Genomic DNA, 16,388 nt, shown 5'->3' with positions numbered 1-16,388 from the left:
AATATGTATAAATTTGACCAAATAATAAATATATACTTTTATGCATCTAACTAACAAAATGGACAAATATCAAATGATGGACCCCTATTGTATAAATGTGATAAATCATGATACCAGACACATTCAGTGGACCCAAAATTCTGGGACTAAGCATGGAATCAAACTCACCAGAAAAGCACTAAACTTATTGGTAGAAAAGGACCATAGAACAACTAATTTTAATAAGAGAATAACTAGAATTGAAGAATCAAGGGAATTTTGGGTTTGATGTGGGCCATGTAAAGCATGCAAATTGAAATTTGATAGAGAAAGATCAAAGATGGGTTGGGTTGCACTCGACATAGACATATCTTAGGGTTATTGTGATCAGATTATGAGACATGTCTCGTGTTAGTTGCATTTCCTGTCCTATTGTGTCTGTCGTTAATTGCTTTTATAATTTGGAAAGGTTTAGAACCTTCATGTTACAATTAGTGTAATATATTATCAATAATAAATATGTCTGGACCGATAATATGTGCCATCAAATAATTAATTTCTCTTAGCATAGTTGATAGAGACGATTTCCATAATCATTATGTGGTAGTTCAATATGTTGTATAATGAAAAAAAGGAGTACATGTCTCACAAAAATATATCATTCAATATATTATTTATCATGATAAAAAAATATTAATTTATTAGTTTTTATTCAATAATTCAGTTTTTTTCTTTTTCAATCAATTACAATTCGAATATCTATACTCTGTAAAATCATGTATTTTCATGTATAATGATTAGTTTTTTAATTACACAAAAAGTAACAACACAATATACAAAATGGAATGTGTCTCTTTGCATCGTTAAGTTTATTATTAAGTAAGAAGTAACAAAGCTAAGGTTTTGACCAAGACACTGTTTTCAAATAGATTTGAGTCAAAGACAAATAGCAATAGCAATAACAATAAAAGAGAAGACACAAAGGACCAATGTTTTAAATAATGGTTTCGAAAACTTCGAATTTCGAAAATGTTGATGTTTCATACAATTGCAGTAGATACAGGCACAATTACAATCACGGAACCAGATTTAAAACCTCGCAAAGGACTACTTTAATCTAGTACATTTACTTTTAAGTCTAAGATAGAAGAATTGCAACATGATTTAGCATGCATTTGTTCTAGATTTTGTTTGAAGGTTGTGTGTGATGATCATGGGTGTGTGAAGGGGGTTGGTGATGATAAGGGAGAAGAGTGGTGGATGGTAGCAGATGGTTGTGGTTGTGATCGGCGGAAGTGGTGGGAACAAGGGAAAAAGAGAAGTTGGAAGGAGGAAGGGGTCGGTGGTGACCGGAGGTGGAGATGGTGGTAGTGATATGTGTGTAGTACCGATGGAAAGACAGCAGTTATGGGCCATTGGCCTCAGGTTGGGGTTTGGACGGAGACAGAATTTCAGAATATAAAAAGGTTCATATTATAGATATTCGACAATGTTCAACACCACCAACCTTACCTGCAAGAGTTGCAGAATTCGAGGAATAGTTTTAGCCGATTCTGAAATCTTAAACCACCACAAGTTCACAACAATAACATAATAACACAGATAACCAGCATCATAAATGGTTGCTTGGGAACCATTTGAAAAAACCCTACTTCAGGAAGTAAAACAGCTTACATTCTAAAAGATTAGCATTAACAAACATGAGGAGCAGCAAACATTAAAGTCAATTGATGATTCTTGAACGCAGACACGGTTAATAACTAACTAGCTAGCTAGCTACCGAAACAGATGAAACCATACGACATGAAGAACTTAGGGATAAACAAAAGCATTGCTTGTTGAATAAGCATGACAGAACTAGGATTAAAGAATATAGAATCAAAGAAAAATTGAAAACTTGTTTTTTTAGCCTATGGCATTCCAATCTCACAAGTTAGATTATAATCCATAATATCAATCTAGTTCTACCAAATTAGCTCAAAATGTCCATAAGCTAGAGCCTTTTCCCATTGTATTATGCAGTTCCATTCTAGGTGCAATGATCATGAACCCTTATGACATAATTTTTCATCTCTTCTCCTAAATTCTTCAACCCTGGACAGAGCTATTTTAATTAATAGAGCACCCTAGTGGTGTTTAATCTGAAAACATTAACCCATTCTTTGCTATGTCTTAAAATGACCCAAACCCATAAATAAGTTCATAAAAATGGAGATAAATTATGGCATAAAGGACCTAAAGCTTAAGTAGATTAGATATGATTGTGGCATAAAGGACCTAAAGATATATTCTGAATAATTCAATGGATTTTCAATTATGGAGGCGGCCCATGACACGAAACCACCATCTAATGGTGTCTGTGGAGGATAAGTATATACAGTCTTACCTTCACATATGGAGAGGCTATTTCTACAATTTTAACCCATGACCTCCGGGTCACAAGGCAACAACCTTTCTGTTGTGTCGAGGCTCACCCTCACAGAAATTATCAATTATGTTGAAATTAATAGATAAAGAATCACTACTTATAGACCACAATATGATTCCAGAATTGACTGAACTCTTAGATGACTTAGGTAAATACTTTTGAGTTTGATTCACTTAATTACTTATACCGCTAATTACATGAATGGACTTATCTACCGTTACTAACTTACCAAATACATAGAACAATGACTCTTGAGTAGCGAAAATATGTAATGCTCTTACATAACACAGATTTAAGATCACCTACTAAAACTCAAAGAAGGGATTTTAAACCACTAAAATTTAAAACAGAAGGGAAGCATATCAAATCATACAAAGGTAGGTAGCATGGAATGGTGTGGGAAAAGAGTAGAGATTAGAGGTTGATGGAAGAATTCAAAATTCCACATCAAATATGTTATTTTGAATACCTCATCCTGGGTAAAAGAATGGCTAGAAGAAAATTTGGAAATCATTTGACTACAAACAGAAAGTGCAGAAAATTTGTTAAATAATCTGGTCAATTACATTCCTCTATCCAAACATATAGTAAGGTTGTTTGGGAATTTCCTGTGGCTGTAACTTAAGAACAAAACTAGAAAACAGAACTTGACAAGCTTAACTTAACTTTAACACCAACAAGCTTCTAGCTCAAACAGCACTAGCCGAAATCAAGCTTTGAGTGTGATGTCCATGTCAAAGGTTTAATCCTTCACAAGGACACCTTCCTCCTCCCCATTCGGGCACTTACGCCTACTATGTGATATATCTAGAACTTATTAACACATGGAAAAATCCTCACAGTTAAGAACACAGAGTCCTAAAGTTCCATTACATGAACCAGATCCTCATCTTCCTTAATGAGACTGTTAGTGTCATATGATAGGGTAAGTTCCAGCATGTAAAAATAACTAAAAATATAGCAATGTCGAAAAGGACAAAAAATATTTTCCATCCACCAATCTTCTCAGTTGCCAAGTCACAAACGAAAATTGAAGCTTCAGATGTAGTCATAAAGGACAAATGATAGACTGCAGCATTGTTTCAAATTGTGGACCGTGTCACATGATGCGGCCGCAATATTGCGGTTGCGGTGACTGCCACAACCGCATCAGACCACAATTGCGGTGTGACACCGAATCACAATGGTGCGGCCGCGTCGGACAACAAAACTGCATTGAACCGTATTTAGATCACAACGAATTAAAAATTAGTTTTTAATCACACAAAAATTACACCAATAACAGCCACAATTCGCATCACAACAGTTACAATTGCAGTAACTGGCTAACTGCAACTGCAATTTAAAACACTGGAATGCGGTAATGTGTTTGCATGCATAAGTCAAAGTTGAAACTTCAGGGCAATCATACAGCACAAACAAACTTCAATCCTGGTACAGGTATCCAACTAAATATGATTCCCCTCTATATTCGATATCATCATAAAACTGCATTCACACCCTTGCAAAGTCAAAACTTCAAATAAAGCATTGCATTTCATCCATCAAAGATTCAAAAACTAAGACCCTATCTTAATGGCTTTTCTATTCAGCTAGGTGCCTAGGTTGTTCCCTAATAAACACAATATCCTGAAAATACCCATGGGCCAAGCACATAACAATTTTATATCAAAATAGTTTCATTCATATAAGCCACATTTAAAAACACTATCTTTATTCATCTCCAAAACTAAAAAACATCAATTAAAAGCAGCAACAATAACAGCATTGCCATTAACTTATGAGTTTATGACCACAAAAGACAACAATGAATCCCATATAGGATCCATCCTTTCCCACAACAAAAATCTAAAACAATAGAACTCTAAGCAATTCCATCATTCAAGTGAACCTGCATATAATTTAAAACACCCCTTCACCCAATTGTTCCACTACAAACTAATGAATGAAAAAAATAGGTGTTTTGGAGAACTTTGCCCCCTTAAATAGGTCTTATTCGAATTACTCCAAGTTCAAATTAATTTATGGATAATGAGTTTCAGACCCAAAAAAACTGAAACAAGAACAACATAACATTTTTATGGAAAACATAAGTAATAAAAATAAAATACAAAATCAGAAAAAACCCAATTGATAAAGTTCAATGCATTCTCATTGCCCTAGAAAATAAAAATAAATCATTGAACCCTAACCTAAGTCTGTCTCCTCATTCGCTTCCTAAGCTTTTGGTACTTATGCTTGTTCATCTTCTTCTTCCTCTTCTTCTTCACACTATCAGCCCAAATGGTTTTCGAATCTTCCAACCCAGCTTCCTCTCCCTCAGTGGAACAAAACCCAGTTTCAAAAATGGGTTTTGAAGAAAACCCAAAAGGGAAACTGGGAAAAATCACGTTGGAACTGGTGAATTGCTCTGATGGGGTTGAAGTTGGTGGTAGATAGGGTTGGTGACATTCTCGATGAAGATCAATTATGGGGTTCAACGGATTCGGTGGCTGCGAAGAGAGAATGGGAGTGATGAATTTTATTGGTGGTGGTTTTCTTAGTAGTTTCTGAAGCGCCGAAGCCATTGATGATGAAGAAGAAGAAGAATCGAAGCAAGGTTTGGTTTTTGCGATTTTGCGACTTCTTCTATTGCTGTCCTTTTTTTCCTATATTTTATATACAAGTTATATTTCAATTTATTGGTTAAAGAATTAAAATTAAAAAAATATGAGTAAAGTAAAATTAAATTCTTAGTTTTAATAAAATTAGATGAATTATTTTTTCATTTTTTATATTTATAAAAATCTTAATTTTTATACATACATATACTGACTACTACTTTGTGACAAATGAGTATAATTTTTAAACAAAAATTAGTGTAATTTTTAAACAAAAATGAGTGATAAGTGTAGTTAAGTTAAACAAAATATGGTACATTGTGGAAACAAGTATAAATAACATACAAGTTAATACGTTTTTATTATTTTTTGTTCATTACAATATAGTATAAAAGTGATTTAAACAATATCTCCTTAGAATTATTGATGCATCTTATAATGAACCAAAAATAATGAAAATGTATTGCTTGTATACCATTTGGACTTGTCTCCACAATATATCATATTTTGTTTAACTTAGTTTAAAGATCACACGTATTTCTTATGCATGGGTAGTCAGTGTAATGTATGTATAAAAATCAGGAGTTTTTTGTAGGTATAAAAAGGGAATGATGGTTTGTGTAATTTCATTAAAACTCATGGGTATGAGTGTAATAAACTCAAAAATTATTATCAAAAGAAAGATATTCTCCATTAGGGTGAACGTTTGTCGGGTCGGACATGTATGGTTTATCTCTTACTCGGCCTTAAATGTTAGATCGGTTTATTTTTTAACTCGAATGTGATCCTAGATCAGAAAGCTAACTCGATCATAAATGTTGATCGAGCTAACTTTTGAAATCGGTTTCAACCTTATATCTAATTAAAATAATGCATACTCTTTTTTACAAAATTTTCTTAATATTACTTATTAGTATGAATATATAATTTGACAATATATGAAATCATATATATATAGGAAGGGATCCACTTACTCCAGGAGTAAGTGGGAAAAAACTCTTTCACATTCTTAGCCATTCATTTAGTGAAACTCAATGGTTTGAATTAGTAAGTGAATCTTAACCATTTGACTTTTCTAAAATGAATAACTAAGATGTGAAGTAGTTTTTTTACGCTTACTCTTGGACTAAGTGGATCATCTCCCTATATATTTTGTTAATCATTTACATATATGTATATATGATGAGAAAATTAAAGAATCAAAGATACATTGAATGAAAGACACATCATTACTTTGTAAAAAATTAAATATGCATATACAAACGTACAAGCATGATGAATAAGTGACCATGAGACGAGTCAGATCATATTTATCCCTTACTCAATCCTAAATATTAAGGGAGGGAACACATCTTCTGTCTCATAATGAGTGTCACTTCATGTGCCACAAATTATGATTTGTTAGAAAAATACTTAAAAATTAAATTTGAAATTAAATATTTTTTTCAACTAATCACAAACTTATGACACATAGAGTGTCACTTTTTATGGGATAGCAGATATGCACCCAAAACTCAATCATATTTATATCTAATCATCATATTTTTTGGCAAAGCGGATGGGAAGTAGGTCATACACTTATAAATTAACTCGAAAATTAAGAGTTGATGTGTTATTTAGGAGTGGAAAATCAGTGGTTCACACATTCATCTCAATACTTTTTGATGTAATTTTTTATTGCACGTTTGAAGAGCTTCATAATAACTTCTTAGTTTGAGATGGGCAAAATTTTACCCAACTTGTTCATTTGGTTTGGTTATTTATGATTAGATAGACATATTATATATCTCTTAAGGTCTATGATTGGGTTTCTCTTCAAATTTTAGAGCCATTACCTAATCAACCCTTCTCATACTCAATATGACTTTTGTCCCTGCATGATTGTCCAATTGTGATGCGGACCTCTAGGGGTGGTATATTTTTTTTGCCGATCGTTCTTACCTGAAAATTAATTTGACTCGTGGAATAACACTTTTATATGAATGTCCATGTTTTTTGGTATGATTATAGGTGAAATGTGTATAAAATTAGTATTTGGGATGACTTGGTGTTTATTTTTTGTTTATGAATTTTTATGTGTTTGTGTTGGATAAAAGAAAATGGAAAAGGATGAAGATGGGGGCTACAAGCAAAGTAGCTTGATAAGCCAATAAGGTGCGCCACAAGGAAGGATCCTTGATAAGAACAAGTTTAAGGCGCCACACCAATGGTGATAAGTCTATGAACGCCACAAGAACTAGTCTTGATAAGTTCTATGTTAGGAGCAAAGCTGAATTAAATAAGAATTAATCCAAACAAAATTCAGTTTGATTCATTCATGCTGAAAAGGAATACATAAATAGGAATTATGAAATTGACTAAGTCCTAATTTGAACTTTAAAATTTTAATTAAATATGTAATTAAATGGTCTTTAATGGGAGTTTAATGACTGATTTGTTTTGACATGAGTTGACCAAAATCTCATTGAATATTCAGTCATGTGCTTATTTGTTCCTTGCTTGGTTGAGTTTGAATGTGAACACATTCCTCAAAGATCTTGAATAAGGAAAGTCTTTAATTGATAAATTAACTCTTGATTTTCTATGCCTTGGCTGTGGGATTACTTGAACCCATCACAAAACTCTTGAACCCCTTAGGACACACCCAAATAGTGCAATTAATACTATGTGGTACTTGAGGTTTTTTTCGTTTTACACCCCAATGTCACATTTGTTCCAAACTTATAAACACTTATCAAATGTATATACAGAATGAGCAAGAGAAATGAGGAGGTGTTACACAGAAGAACAACATATTCTCTGTTTTGGAATCAATAAGGTGAAATCCTGGAATTCTTAAGGATCTTGGCCATGAATAAAATCCTATAGTGGAACATAAGAGGACTTAATACATAATAGCCCACTTGAGCATAGTTAATTCTATCTTCTCTGCAAAAAGCAAGAAGTTGAAATAATGGATATTGCAGAAGCTAAGATTACTGAAACAACTAGCTCTCATATTATTAATAAATTATGACCTTCATGGAAATATCTCAACAAAGCTATAAATGGTAACAAAGTAAAGAATATGGGTTTATTGAGTCCTACAACCATAGTTTGTGTTGGATATTTTGACAGCACACTGAATCCATACACTGAATCCATAGATTGTGAGAGTCTCGTGTAGTAGACCGGACCAACGAAGACTAGAATTTTCACTATATTAGATAGATTATTATGCAGTGATGAATGCTAACTTTCACTAATTCAGAGGCTTTTTATCACTGAGCTAGAGTTTCATATCATTCATCAATTCATAGTTAACTTGGATCCTTAACTTCTAGCAGCATATCCACACAAAAATTGATTTCTCTAAAGATGTGAGTTATTATGAACTGCTTAGTCACAGTCCAATTAGATCAAGGGTATACCTCTATTTTTTTAATCTTTTATCTCTAATGCATCTCCAAAAATTCATCTTATCATAATTCAATTCTCAAAAATAGCATTATTTATTAATTCATGACATTATGATTTATAAAAAAACAATCCATTTATACAAAACATATTTTTTATAATGCCAAGAGTATTTATCACCCTATTAAGAAATTAATCATTTGTGAAGTATGTGACTATCCTCCCAACAAGTGTCATTCTCAGAAATCAAATTCTTAATTTTTTTAATCTTTGTCAGAATTTAGTGGAATCTTATAGCATTATACCAACATCTTCTACAAAACTTTTTTATCCTCCATCTCTCCTTTTCTCACAATTATGACTAACGAAATTAATTAAAGTATAAGAATATTATTGCATATGCCACTTATAAATTAATAAATAAATTAGTTACTTTTCGGGAGAATTAGTAATACAATTTATAGGAAGATATATCATTTTCATATTGTATGAGTATAAGTAAAAAAAAATGAATAAATAAATAATATATTTTCCTAAACCATGGGAATGCATAATGATGCCCTAACCAATGCCCTCATTAGCATTCCCCGCCGCTTCAACGGCCGGATAAGTTCCCAACAACCCTCTCCGCCGTTATCCTCCTCCATCGCCGGAAGCTTCGGCAGCGGTTTCTCCCTTCGTTCTTGTCTCATCTTCATGTCACTCAGCTCCATTTGCAGCGGAAACTTAACTGTCCCAAACATTCCGTTATAATGCTTCCGACTACCTCCGATCTTCTGATACCGGTTTTCCTTGCCGGAACTAGACCGGAGACCGGAAAATATGCTAGTGATTGAACCGGAAGAGTTGGGAATTGTAGTGGAAGTAGTTGTTGGGAACTCGAAGTTGGAGTGGTTCATAGCCATTTGTGAAATGGGTCTGGATTCAAGTAATCTCTGGTAGCGTTTCATTGCAAGGATGTGTTGGAAAAGAGAGAAGAAAGAGTGATTGAAGTGAAAGTTGATTGAGAATGAAACATAGAGAAATATGTATATATAGATAGATGAAGAAACAAGACAACGAGTGACTCTGTTTCTAGAAGAGAAAGAGAGAGAGAGGGTTTTGTTTCTTTGATGTTTCGTTTGAACAGCTGTTAAGAATTTCAGAACCGATAGAACTGTGTGGAGACGAAATCATATAGAGATAACACATTAATATTTTTATTTTAATTAAATTTAATCTATAATATCAAAAACCTTAAAATGTGTTTCTTGATGTATTACATGCGTCTCTCTACGAGTTTTTCTCCCAACAACAACAGGGATTTGTTTGTTATTTTTTTCCTTAACGTGTCAACTGCGGTGTTCTGCAATTATAACTGTATTGCAACAATCTGAGTTTGGTAGTTTCAGACTTATATTTCAAAGACAAATGTAAAATGTCAATATTTCACGAAAAACGATCCATTCTTAGGGTCAATGTTTTCAGATTTCAATGTCTAATATACAAAAATTAGGCTTGATAAAAAAATAAAAATAAATAGGTAGAGCATTTATTGGAAACTATATTCTTATTACCAAAAATAAAACTTTTCAACAAATATAGATCACTCACAATAAAAAAAAATTAAATTGTTATTAGTCAAGGTTCATTTTCAATTGTTATTGAATTTTAAATATAAATATTATAAATAAATAATAAATGATATAAAAATTATGTATAAATTTTTACTTTAATGGTACATAAATATTGAGCAGTAAACATTTTCTGTCTGTGTGGAAAATGGTAATTGTTATCATTTTTAAAAACAAAATCTGTCCAACTCATGTTATCTAAATTCTTAACCCATTCTTAGATAAATAAAATCAATAACATCATGTTTATACTCAAAAAAATTAAAAAAAAATTAACCACGGTGCATTATCAATGAGAAAACATTCTTTCAAAAAATGCAAAAAAAATTATAAATAATTAATTAATTGTAATATTTGCCAAGTTATTAAAAATATAACATTAGACTTTGGAGTGTGGATGGGTTCATTTTCATTTGTATAATACATTTTATGCTGAACAGTGGGAATTTGCTGGATAGAATTCCGTGTTGAAAAAATCAAATTATTTCTAGATATATAGTTTTCTACTTCTGTAGGGGAAGTTCACATTGAAGGTCAAAGAAAGGACTTTAACCCTTAGAAATTTGAGAATATTGTCTACAACTTAGCTTTTTATTTTATTTTATATATATATATACATGCGTGAGAGTTTTTTCCATTACTATTGGCAACATCTATTATTAAAATTTGATAATCATTTAATTTTAAATATAAATAATATAAATGAATGAACGAAAAATTAAATGAGTAAAAAGCATATATATTGTTAAAGTATGATCAATCAGTGTTAACCATCATCCATTCTTAAAAAGAAATAATACAAATAGATGATGACTGATATAATTTTTATATTAATTATATATAGATATTACACTCAAATAAATATAGGTAAAAGAGAAATATATCACAAGAAACCTTTTTACTTCATTTTTTAAAATATTTAGTATAAACCATTAAAGGAAATAAAAAAAATGGTAGAACTTGGCATAGAGAGGTACCCCTAAACATGGTTTTGTTTTTCCTTTGGAAAAAGAGCATCATCAGCATAAGGTCATTGTTGTTTTTCTCCCTTTGGAACAAGAAGTTGAATCTTTGAAAAAGACTTTTAAGGTTTCAACTACCATCACCTTTTTTCTTTTATATGTTTTGGCTTGTTGCCAACTAAATGCACTATATATGATTATAAATTGCACTGGTAATTAAAACCTTAACACTACATTTTGAATTGCATTACCTTGCAATCCCATTCATGAGGAGCATGTTATTCTTTTTTTTTTAGTAATTACTCAATTGGGTCATCATATTTTTCATGGAGATCAATTTAGCCCTAATAAATTTAAATTATCAATTTGGTTTACAATTTTTTAAAAGTCACATTAATCTATCCATTTTTCCTTATTTGTTTACATTAACAAAATCACTAATGTGATATGTTAAATGTATAAGTGGCGATTCCACGTTGAAAAAGTTTACTAACTCAACAAAATGATATCATTTCGAATTTTTTATCTTCTTCTCCCTCACCAGTTACAAGAAAAATGTCAAATTTGGTCCCTAGGGTTTTCATAAATCTTATAATTAAAAAGGAATACAAATTTACAGAACTCTAATGTTAGAACCATTACTAACAATGTTTTCCTCTCATCAACCTTATTAAGGTCAATCAAATCCATATCCCCTCAGAAAACCCTAGTAGATGGGCATATTTATCGGGAGCTCATCTGTTGGACCACAAAGTGTGCCACTTCATGTGTCACTACTTGTGATTGGTTGAGAAAATATATTTAAATTAAAATTTTAATAGTTAATTATTTTTCTAATCAATCACAAGCAATGGCACATGGAATGACACACTGTTTTGGGACAGCATACATATTTATCAACTAATTAAACTTGTAGAAGAAAAACATATATAAGCAAACATTCAAAGGAAAGAAGAACATACAGTAAAAAAAATTGATAATTGATCAGGTGAAAAAAGTATCACATTCCATCTTATACTCTCCTTTTGCTTCATAGATTAGAAAAAAAATGACATGCTGCTTAACATTCATTTACTCAAGCAAAAGATATATAAAAAAATTATCTACAAAATCAGAATTGTTACCTCCTCTACACTTCATTTAGATTTTAGAAGGAAAAAAATAGTTTCTTTAACAAAGCATCATAGTAAAATGTTAGTCTAGTGGTATAAGATTATGTTAGATCACTAATATAACGAAAATGTCAACGGTTTAATTTTTGGTAACGATACTTATTGAAAATAATAGTTATACACTTCGAAAGGTAATAATTATTTATCTAAAAGATGAGGAGAATAATAGTTATACACTTCGAAATTCTTGAAAGAATGGTAGTAAACAATGGAAGACAGGACAGTGATGATCAAACTATTTATTAAATGAAAGAAATGAATAAGAGATGATAATACTAAGTATGAAGAACTGGATGATGTTAGATTTAATCATAATTGATTATATTAAGTGAGGCAAAATGTATAAGAAATGATGTTTTAGATCACTATACCTTCTTTCCATTGAATGAACCAAATTCAACAACACCTTATAATATGACTTGGAACTACCTCTCTGGCACAAGAAAAGTGGCTTGGAACTACCTTATAGAGGGGAGAGGGAATTGATGTTCACTAGTGATTTGGGGTGAAGAAACTTGATTTAGATTCAAACTTTTGTTTACGGAAGTACTTACGAAAATCTTAAAGAGACTAAAATGCGTATTTTTCTTAGAGTTAGTGAGAGGAAGAATGTGACACAAAATGTCATTTTGTGTTAATATGATTATGTTATTTTATTTAGTTGACAAAATTTTCAAGGTAAAATCATCCATACATGTATAATTATTGTGTCATATGATTCTATTAATGATAACATATAGAAACAACTAACTCGTGAGTCTACATTTTAATAGATGATTAAATTTGAATGGTGAATAAAGTTTAAACCTCAGTAAGATAGATACCAGAATACATCATATACGACCAATATACAAAACTCTAACTTTACGATTCTTTAAGTGCTGAAAACATGTAAAGCATTTCCTACTTATTTTTTGAATTACACATTTTTTTATTCATAGATAACGAGGAATAAAGCTTTCAAATGAACATCCATCTTTTCAATTGTGCTCCATCGTTTAGAGATTAAAAAGCATTTCTTAATCCTTCACGCACAAATAGAAGCAAATCCACAATTCCAATTCAGGCACACCATATACCCAGCACATAAACTAAAATCACAGTACAGAAACAATTGACTAAGCTGTCTTATGAATGAAAATAAACCAAAATATCACCGAGCAGCAAAACTATATTGTGAAATTGGAATTCTCAGATTCTTGACATAAAGCAAAACCAGTACTCTCAAAAACATAAATGCATGAAAATTGACCGAACAAGAACCCAGTTTTGAAAACTATGGCTCTCTAAATCGGCAAAAACTTGAAAAAGCAACTGTAAAAATAAATACCTAGGAGTCTGCAAGGGTAAAACTAGTATAAAGGAACAACATTTTTCAGTAACCATGATTATGATCACAAGTACCAACTAAACTAGCAAAATGGGCAATTATTTCTTCTTTGCTGCAGCCTTGGTGACCTTGGCACCAGTGGGGTCCTTCTTCTCCACACTCTTGATGACTCCAACAGCCACAGTTTGACGCATGTCCCTCACGGCAAAACGACCAAGAGGAGGATACTCGGAGAAAGTCTCAACAACCATGGGCTTGGTGGGAATCATCTTAACCATACCAGCATCACCATTCTTCAAAAATTTGGGCTCCTTCTCAAGCTCCTTACCAGATCGCCTGTCTATCTTGGTCAAGAGTTCACCAAACTTAACGGCAATATGAGAAGTGTGACAATCAAGCACAGGTGCATATCCATTTCCAATCTGGCCAGGATGGTTCATGATAATGACTTGGGATGTGAAGTTAGCAGCTTCCTTGGCAGGGTCATCCTTAGAGTTTGAGGCAACGAAACCACGCTTGAGATCCTTGACTGCAACATTCTTAACATTGAATCCAACATTGTCTCCTGGAAGAGCTTCTTGGAGAGCCTCGTGGTGCATCTCCACAGACTTAACTTCAGTTGTCAGTCCAGTGGGACCAAAAGTCACAAGCATACCAGGCTTCACAACACCAGTCTCAACACGTCCCACTGGCACAGTTCCAATACCACCAATCTTGTAGACATCCTGCAATGGAAGCCTGAGAGGCTTGTCTGTGGGTCTCTTGGGCTCATTGATCTGGTCAAGAGCCTCAAGTAGAGTTGGTCCCTTGTACCAGTCAAGGTTGGTGGACCTCTCAATCATGTTGTCTCCCTCGAAACCAGAGATGGGCACAAAAGGAATTTTGTCTGGGTTGTAACCAACCTTCTTCAGGTAAGAAGAAACTTCCTTCACGATTTCATCATACCTAGCCTTAGAGTACTTGGGTGTAGTGGCATCCATCTGAAACAAAATATTATAACATAAATCAATAAATCTGCATGTGGATTTAATAAAAATAATAACTCATAGCAAATGTTAAAATTAGTCAAAATATACAATTTGTCTATAGAAATAATTAATACACCCTAGATTTATATACCTTGTTACAACAACAGATCATTTGCTTGACTCCAAGAGTGAAAGCAAGCAGAGCATGCTCACGGGTCTGTCCATCCTTGGAAATACCAGCTTCAAAACCACCAGTGGTGGAATCAATAATAAGGACAGCACAGTCAGCCTGTGATGTTCCAGTAATCATGTTTTTGATGAAATCACGATGTCCGGGTGCATCAATGACTGTGCAGTAGTACTTGGTGGTCTCAAACTTCCACAAAGCAATATCAATTGTAATTCCTCTTTCACGCTCAGCCTTGAGCTTGTCAAGCACCCAGGCATACTTGAATGACCTCTTGTTCATCTCAGCAGCCTCTTTCTCAAACCTCTCAATCACACGCTTGTCAATACCTCCAAGCTTGTAGATCAAGTGGCCAGTGGTGGTTGATTTCCCAGAATCGACATGTCCAATGACGACAATGTTAATGTGAACCTTCTCTTTTCCCATGATGTCTTAAGCTGAAATGAAGACAAAGATCAGCAGGTAAGAACTCAAATTAAACAATAGAATAATCATATATACAGCTTTCAACAACAATGAAAACAAACAAATTTAGGTTATCAAGCAGACAAATCAAATCTATAACAGCAAAAGATATTCCATCTTAACGTAGGGACATACAATCATTGAAGCAAAAGAAAGAATGAAAAGAAATTTTTTGAAACAAATACTATTCACATAGTATAAAGCAAACTTAAAATAATATCATATAAAACTAACCCAACAAATCATATAATCATTGGTAACATAAAATCAGCACAACGCAGAAATTTTTTAAAGTGAACAAGAGAATTTCAAAATTATCATTAAAAAATCTAAATCGAACAAACAGTACCGATTATAACAACACAGATCCATAATCAAACATTGAAAACATCACAAACAGATACATCCACAAAGTGATCCTACTTTTAATCCAAAACATAAGATCTGAGAATACGTCAAAATTAATCAAGCACATAAACACAAAATTAATCATAAAAACATTCAAAACATCGATCGAATAAACTCAACGATTCAAAACATGGAACTCGATAACGCAAAAAAAAGATAAGCAAGTATCAAAAGAAAACAAGAGACATCGATCGAAATTAAGAGAGAAGATGATCGAAGAAATTATACCTAAAGAAGAATGCTTGGTGTTTCAGAATTCTCAGCCGCGAAATAGGGACTGAGATAATAGAAGCAGAGTGGAATGAAAATTTTAGGGTTCAGTGATATTTATATGAAGTTGCTGCTTTTTGTTATTCCGTAAATACCCTTGGTTTTTAGTTAAAGTTCCTAATATACCCCAACTTTGCTTATCGCTTAAGGCTTTTAAATTTAAATGGAGGTTGTGTCCCACTCCACTAGAAGGAAGAGGATATATATCATACATAAAAGTTAGTTACCAAATTATTCATAATTCATTCAAATTCAAAAAAAATTAAATTGTCAATTATATTTAATGTATAATTATAATAATGGATACATCTAAATTCATTTATTATATCTAATGAATATATTTATTTGGATAGATATCTAATATCATACAAAAAAACCATCAATTAAAAATAATGTTATTTACTTTTCAATTCCTTTCATTATTCAAGAGTAAATTACACTCACCCCCTGAATTTTAGTGAAATTACACAAACCACCCCTCACTTTTCTACACCTACACAAACCTCCCATATTTTTTAACTTTCATTACATTGATCACCCCTGCATAAGAAATAAGTGTAATCTTTTAAACAAAAAATGTGATAAATGCAATTAAGTTAAACAAAACATG

At 32.3% G+C, this 16,388-nt stretch overlaps 2 protein-coding genes across 2 annotated transcripts; both read right to left on the bottom strand.

Moving 5' to 3' along the window:
• On the bottom strand, positions 4,257-5,061 carry LOC109335160. Its single transcript, XM_019571251.1, has one exon. The coding sequence runs from the start codon at positions 4,972-4,974 to the stop codon at positions 4,600-4,602; it is 375 nt and encodes a 124-aa protein (XP_019426796.1). The 5' UTR covers positions 4,975-5,061; the 3' UTR covers positions 4,257-4,599.
• LOC109335771 (elongation factor 1-alpha-like) lies at positions 13,302-15,845 on the bottom strand. Its single transcript, XM_019571945.1, has 3 exons — positions 15,737-15,845; positions 14,600-15,072; positions 13,302-14,460 (listed from the first exon to the last, which is right to left on the bottom strand). Exons 2-3 carry the CDS (start codon positions 15,059-15,061, stop codon positions 13,579-13,581), a joined length of 1,344 nt encoding a protein of 447 aa, XP_019427490.1. The 5' UTR covers positions 15,062-15,072; positions 15,737-15,845; the 3' UTR covers positions 13,302-13,578.

This window comes from Lupinus angustifolius, chromosome LG20, assembly GCF_001865875.1.
Source record: "Lupinus angustifolius cultivar Tanjil chromosome LG20, LupAngTanjil_v1.0, whole genome shotgun sequence".
In the NCBI taxonomy this organism is placed as follows: Eukaryota; Viridiplantae; Streptophyta; class Magnoliopsida; order Fabales; family Fabaceae; genus Lupinus; species Lupinus angustifolius.
Note: the sequence above shows the minus strand (reverse complement) of the source record. Positions and strands in the feature narration are given on the sequence as shown.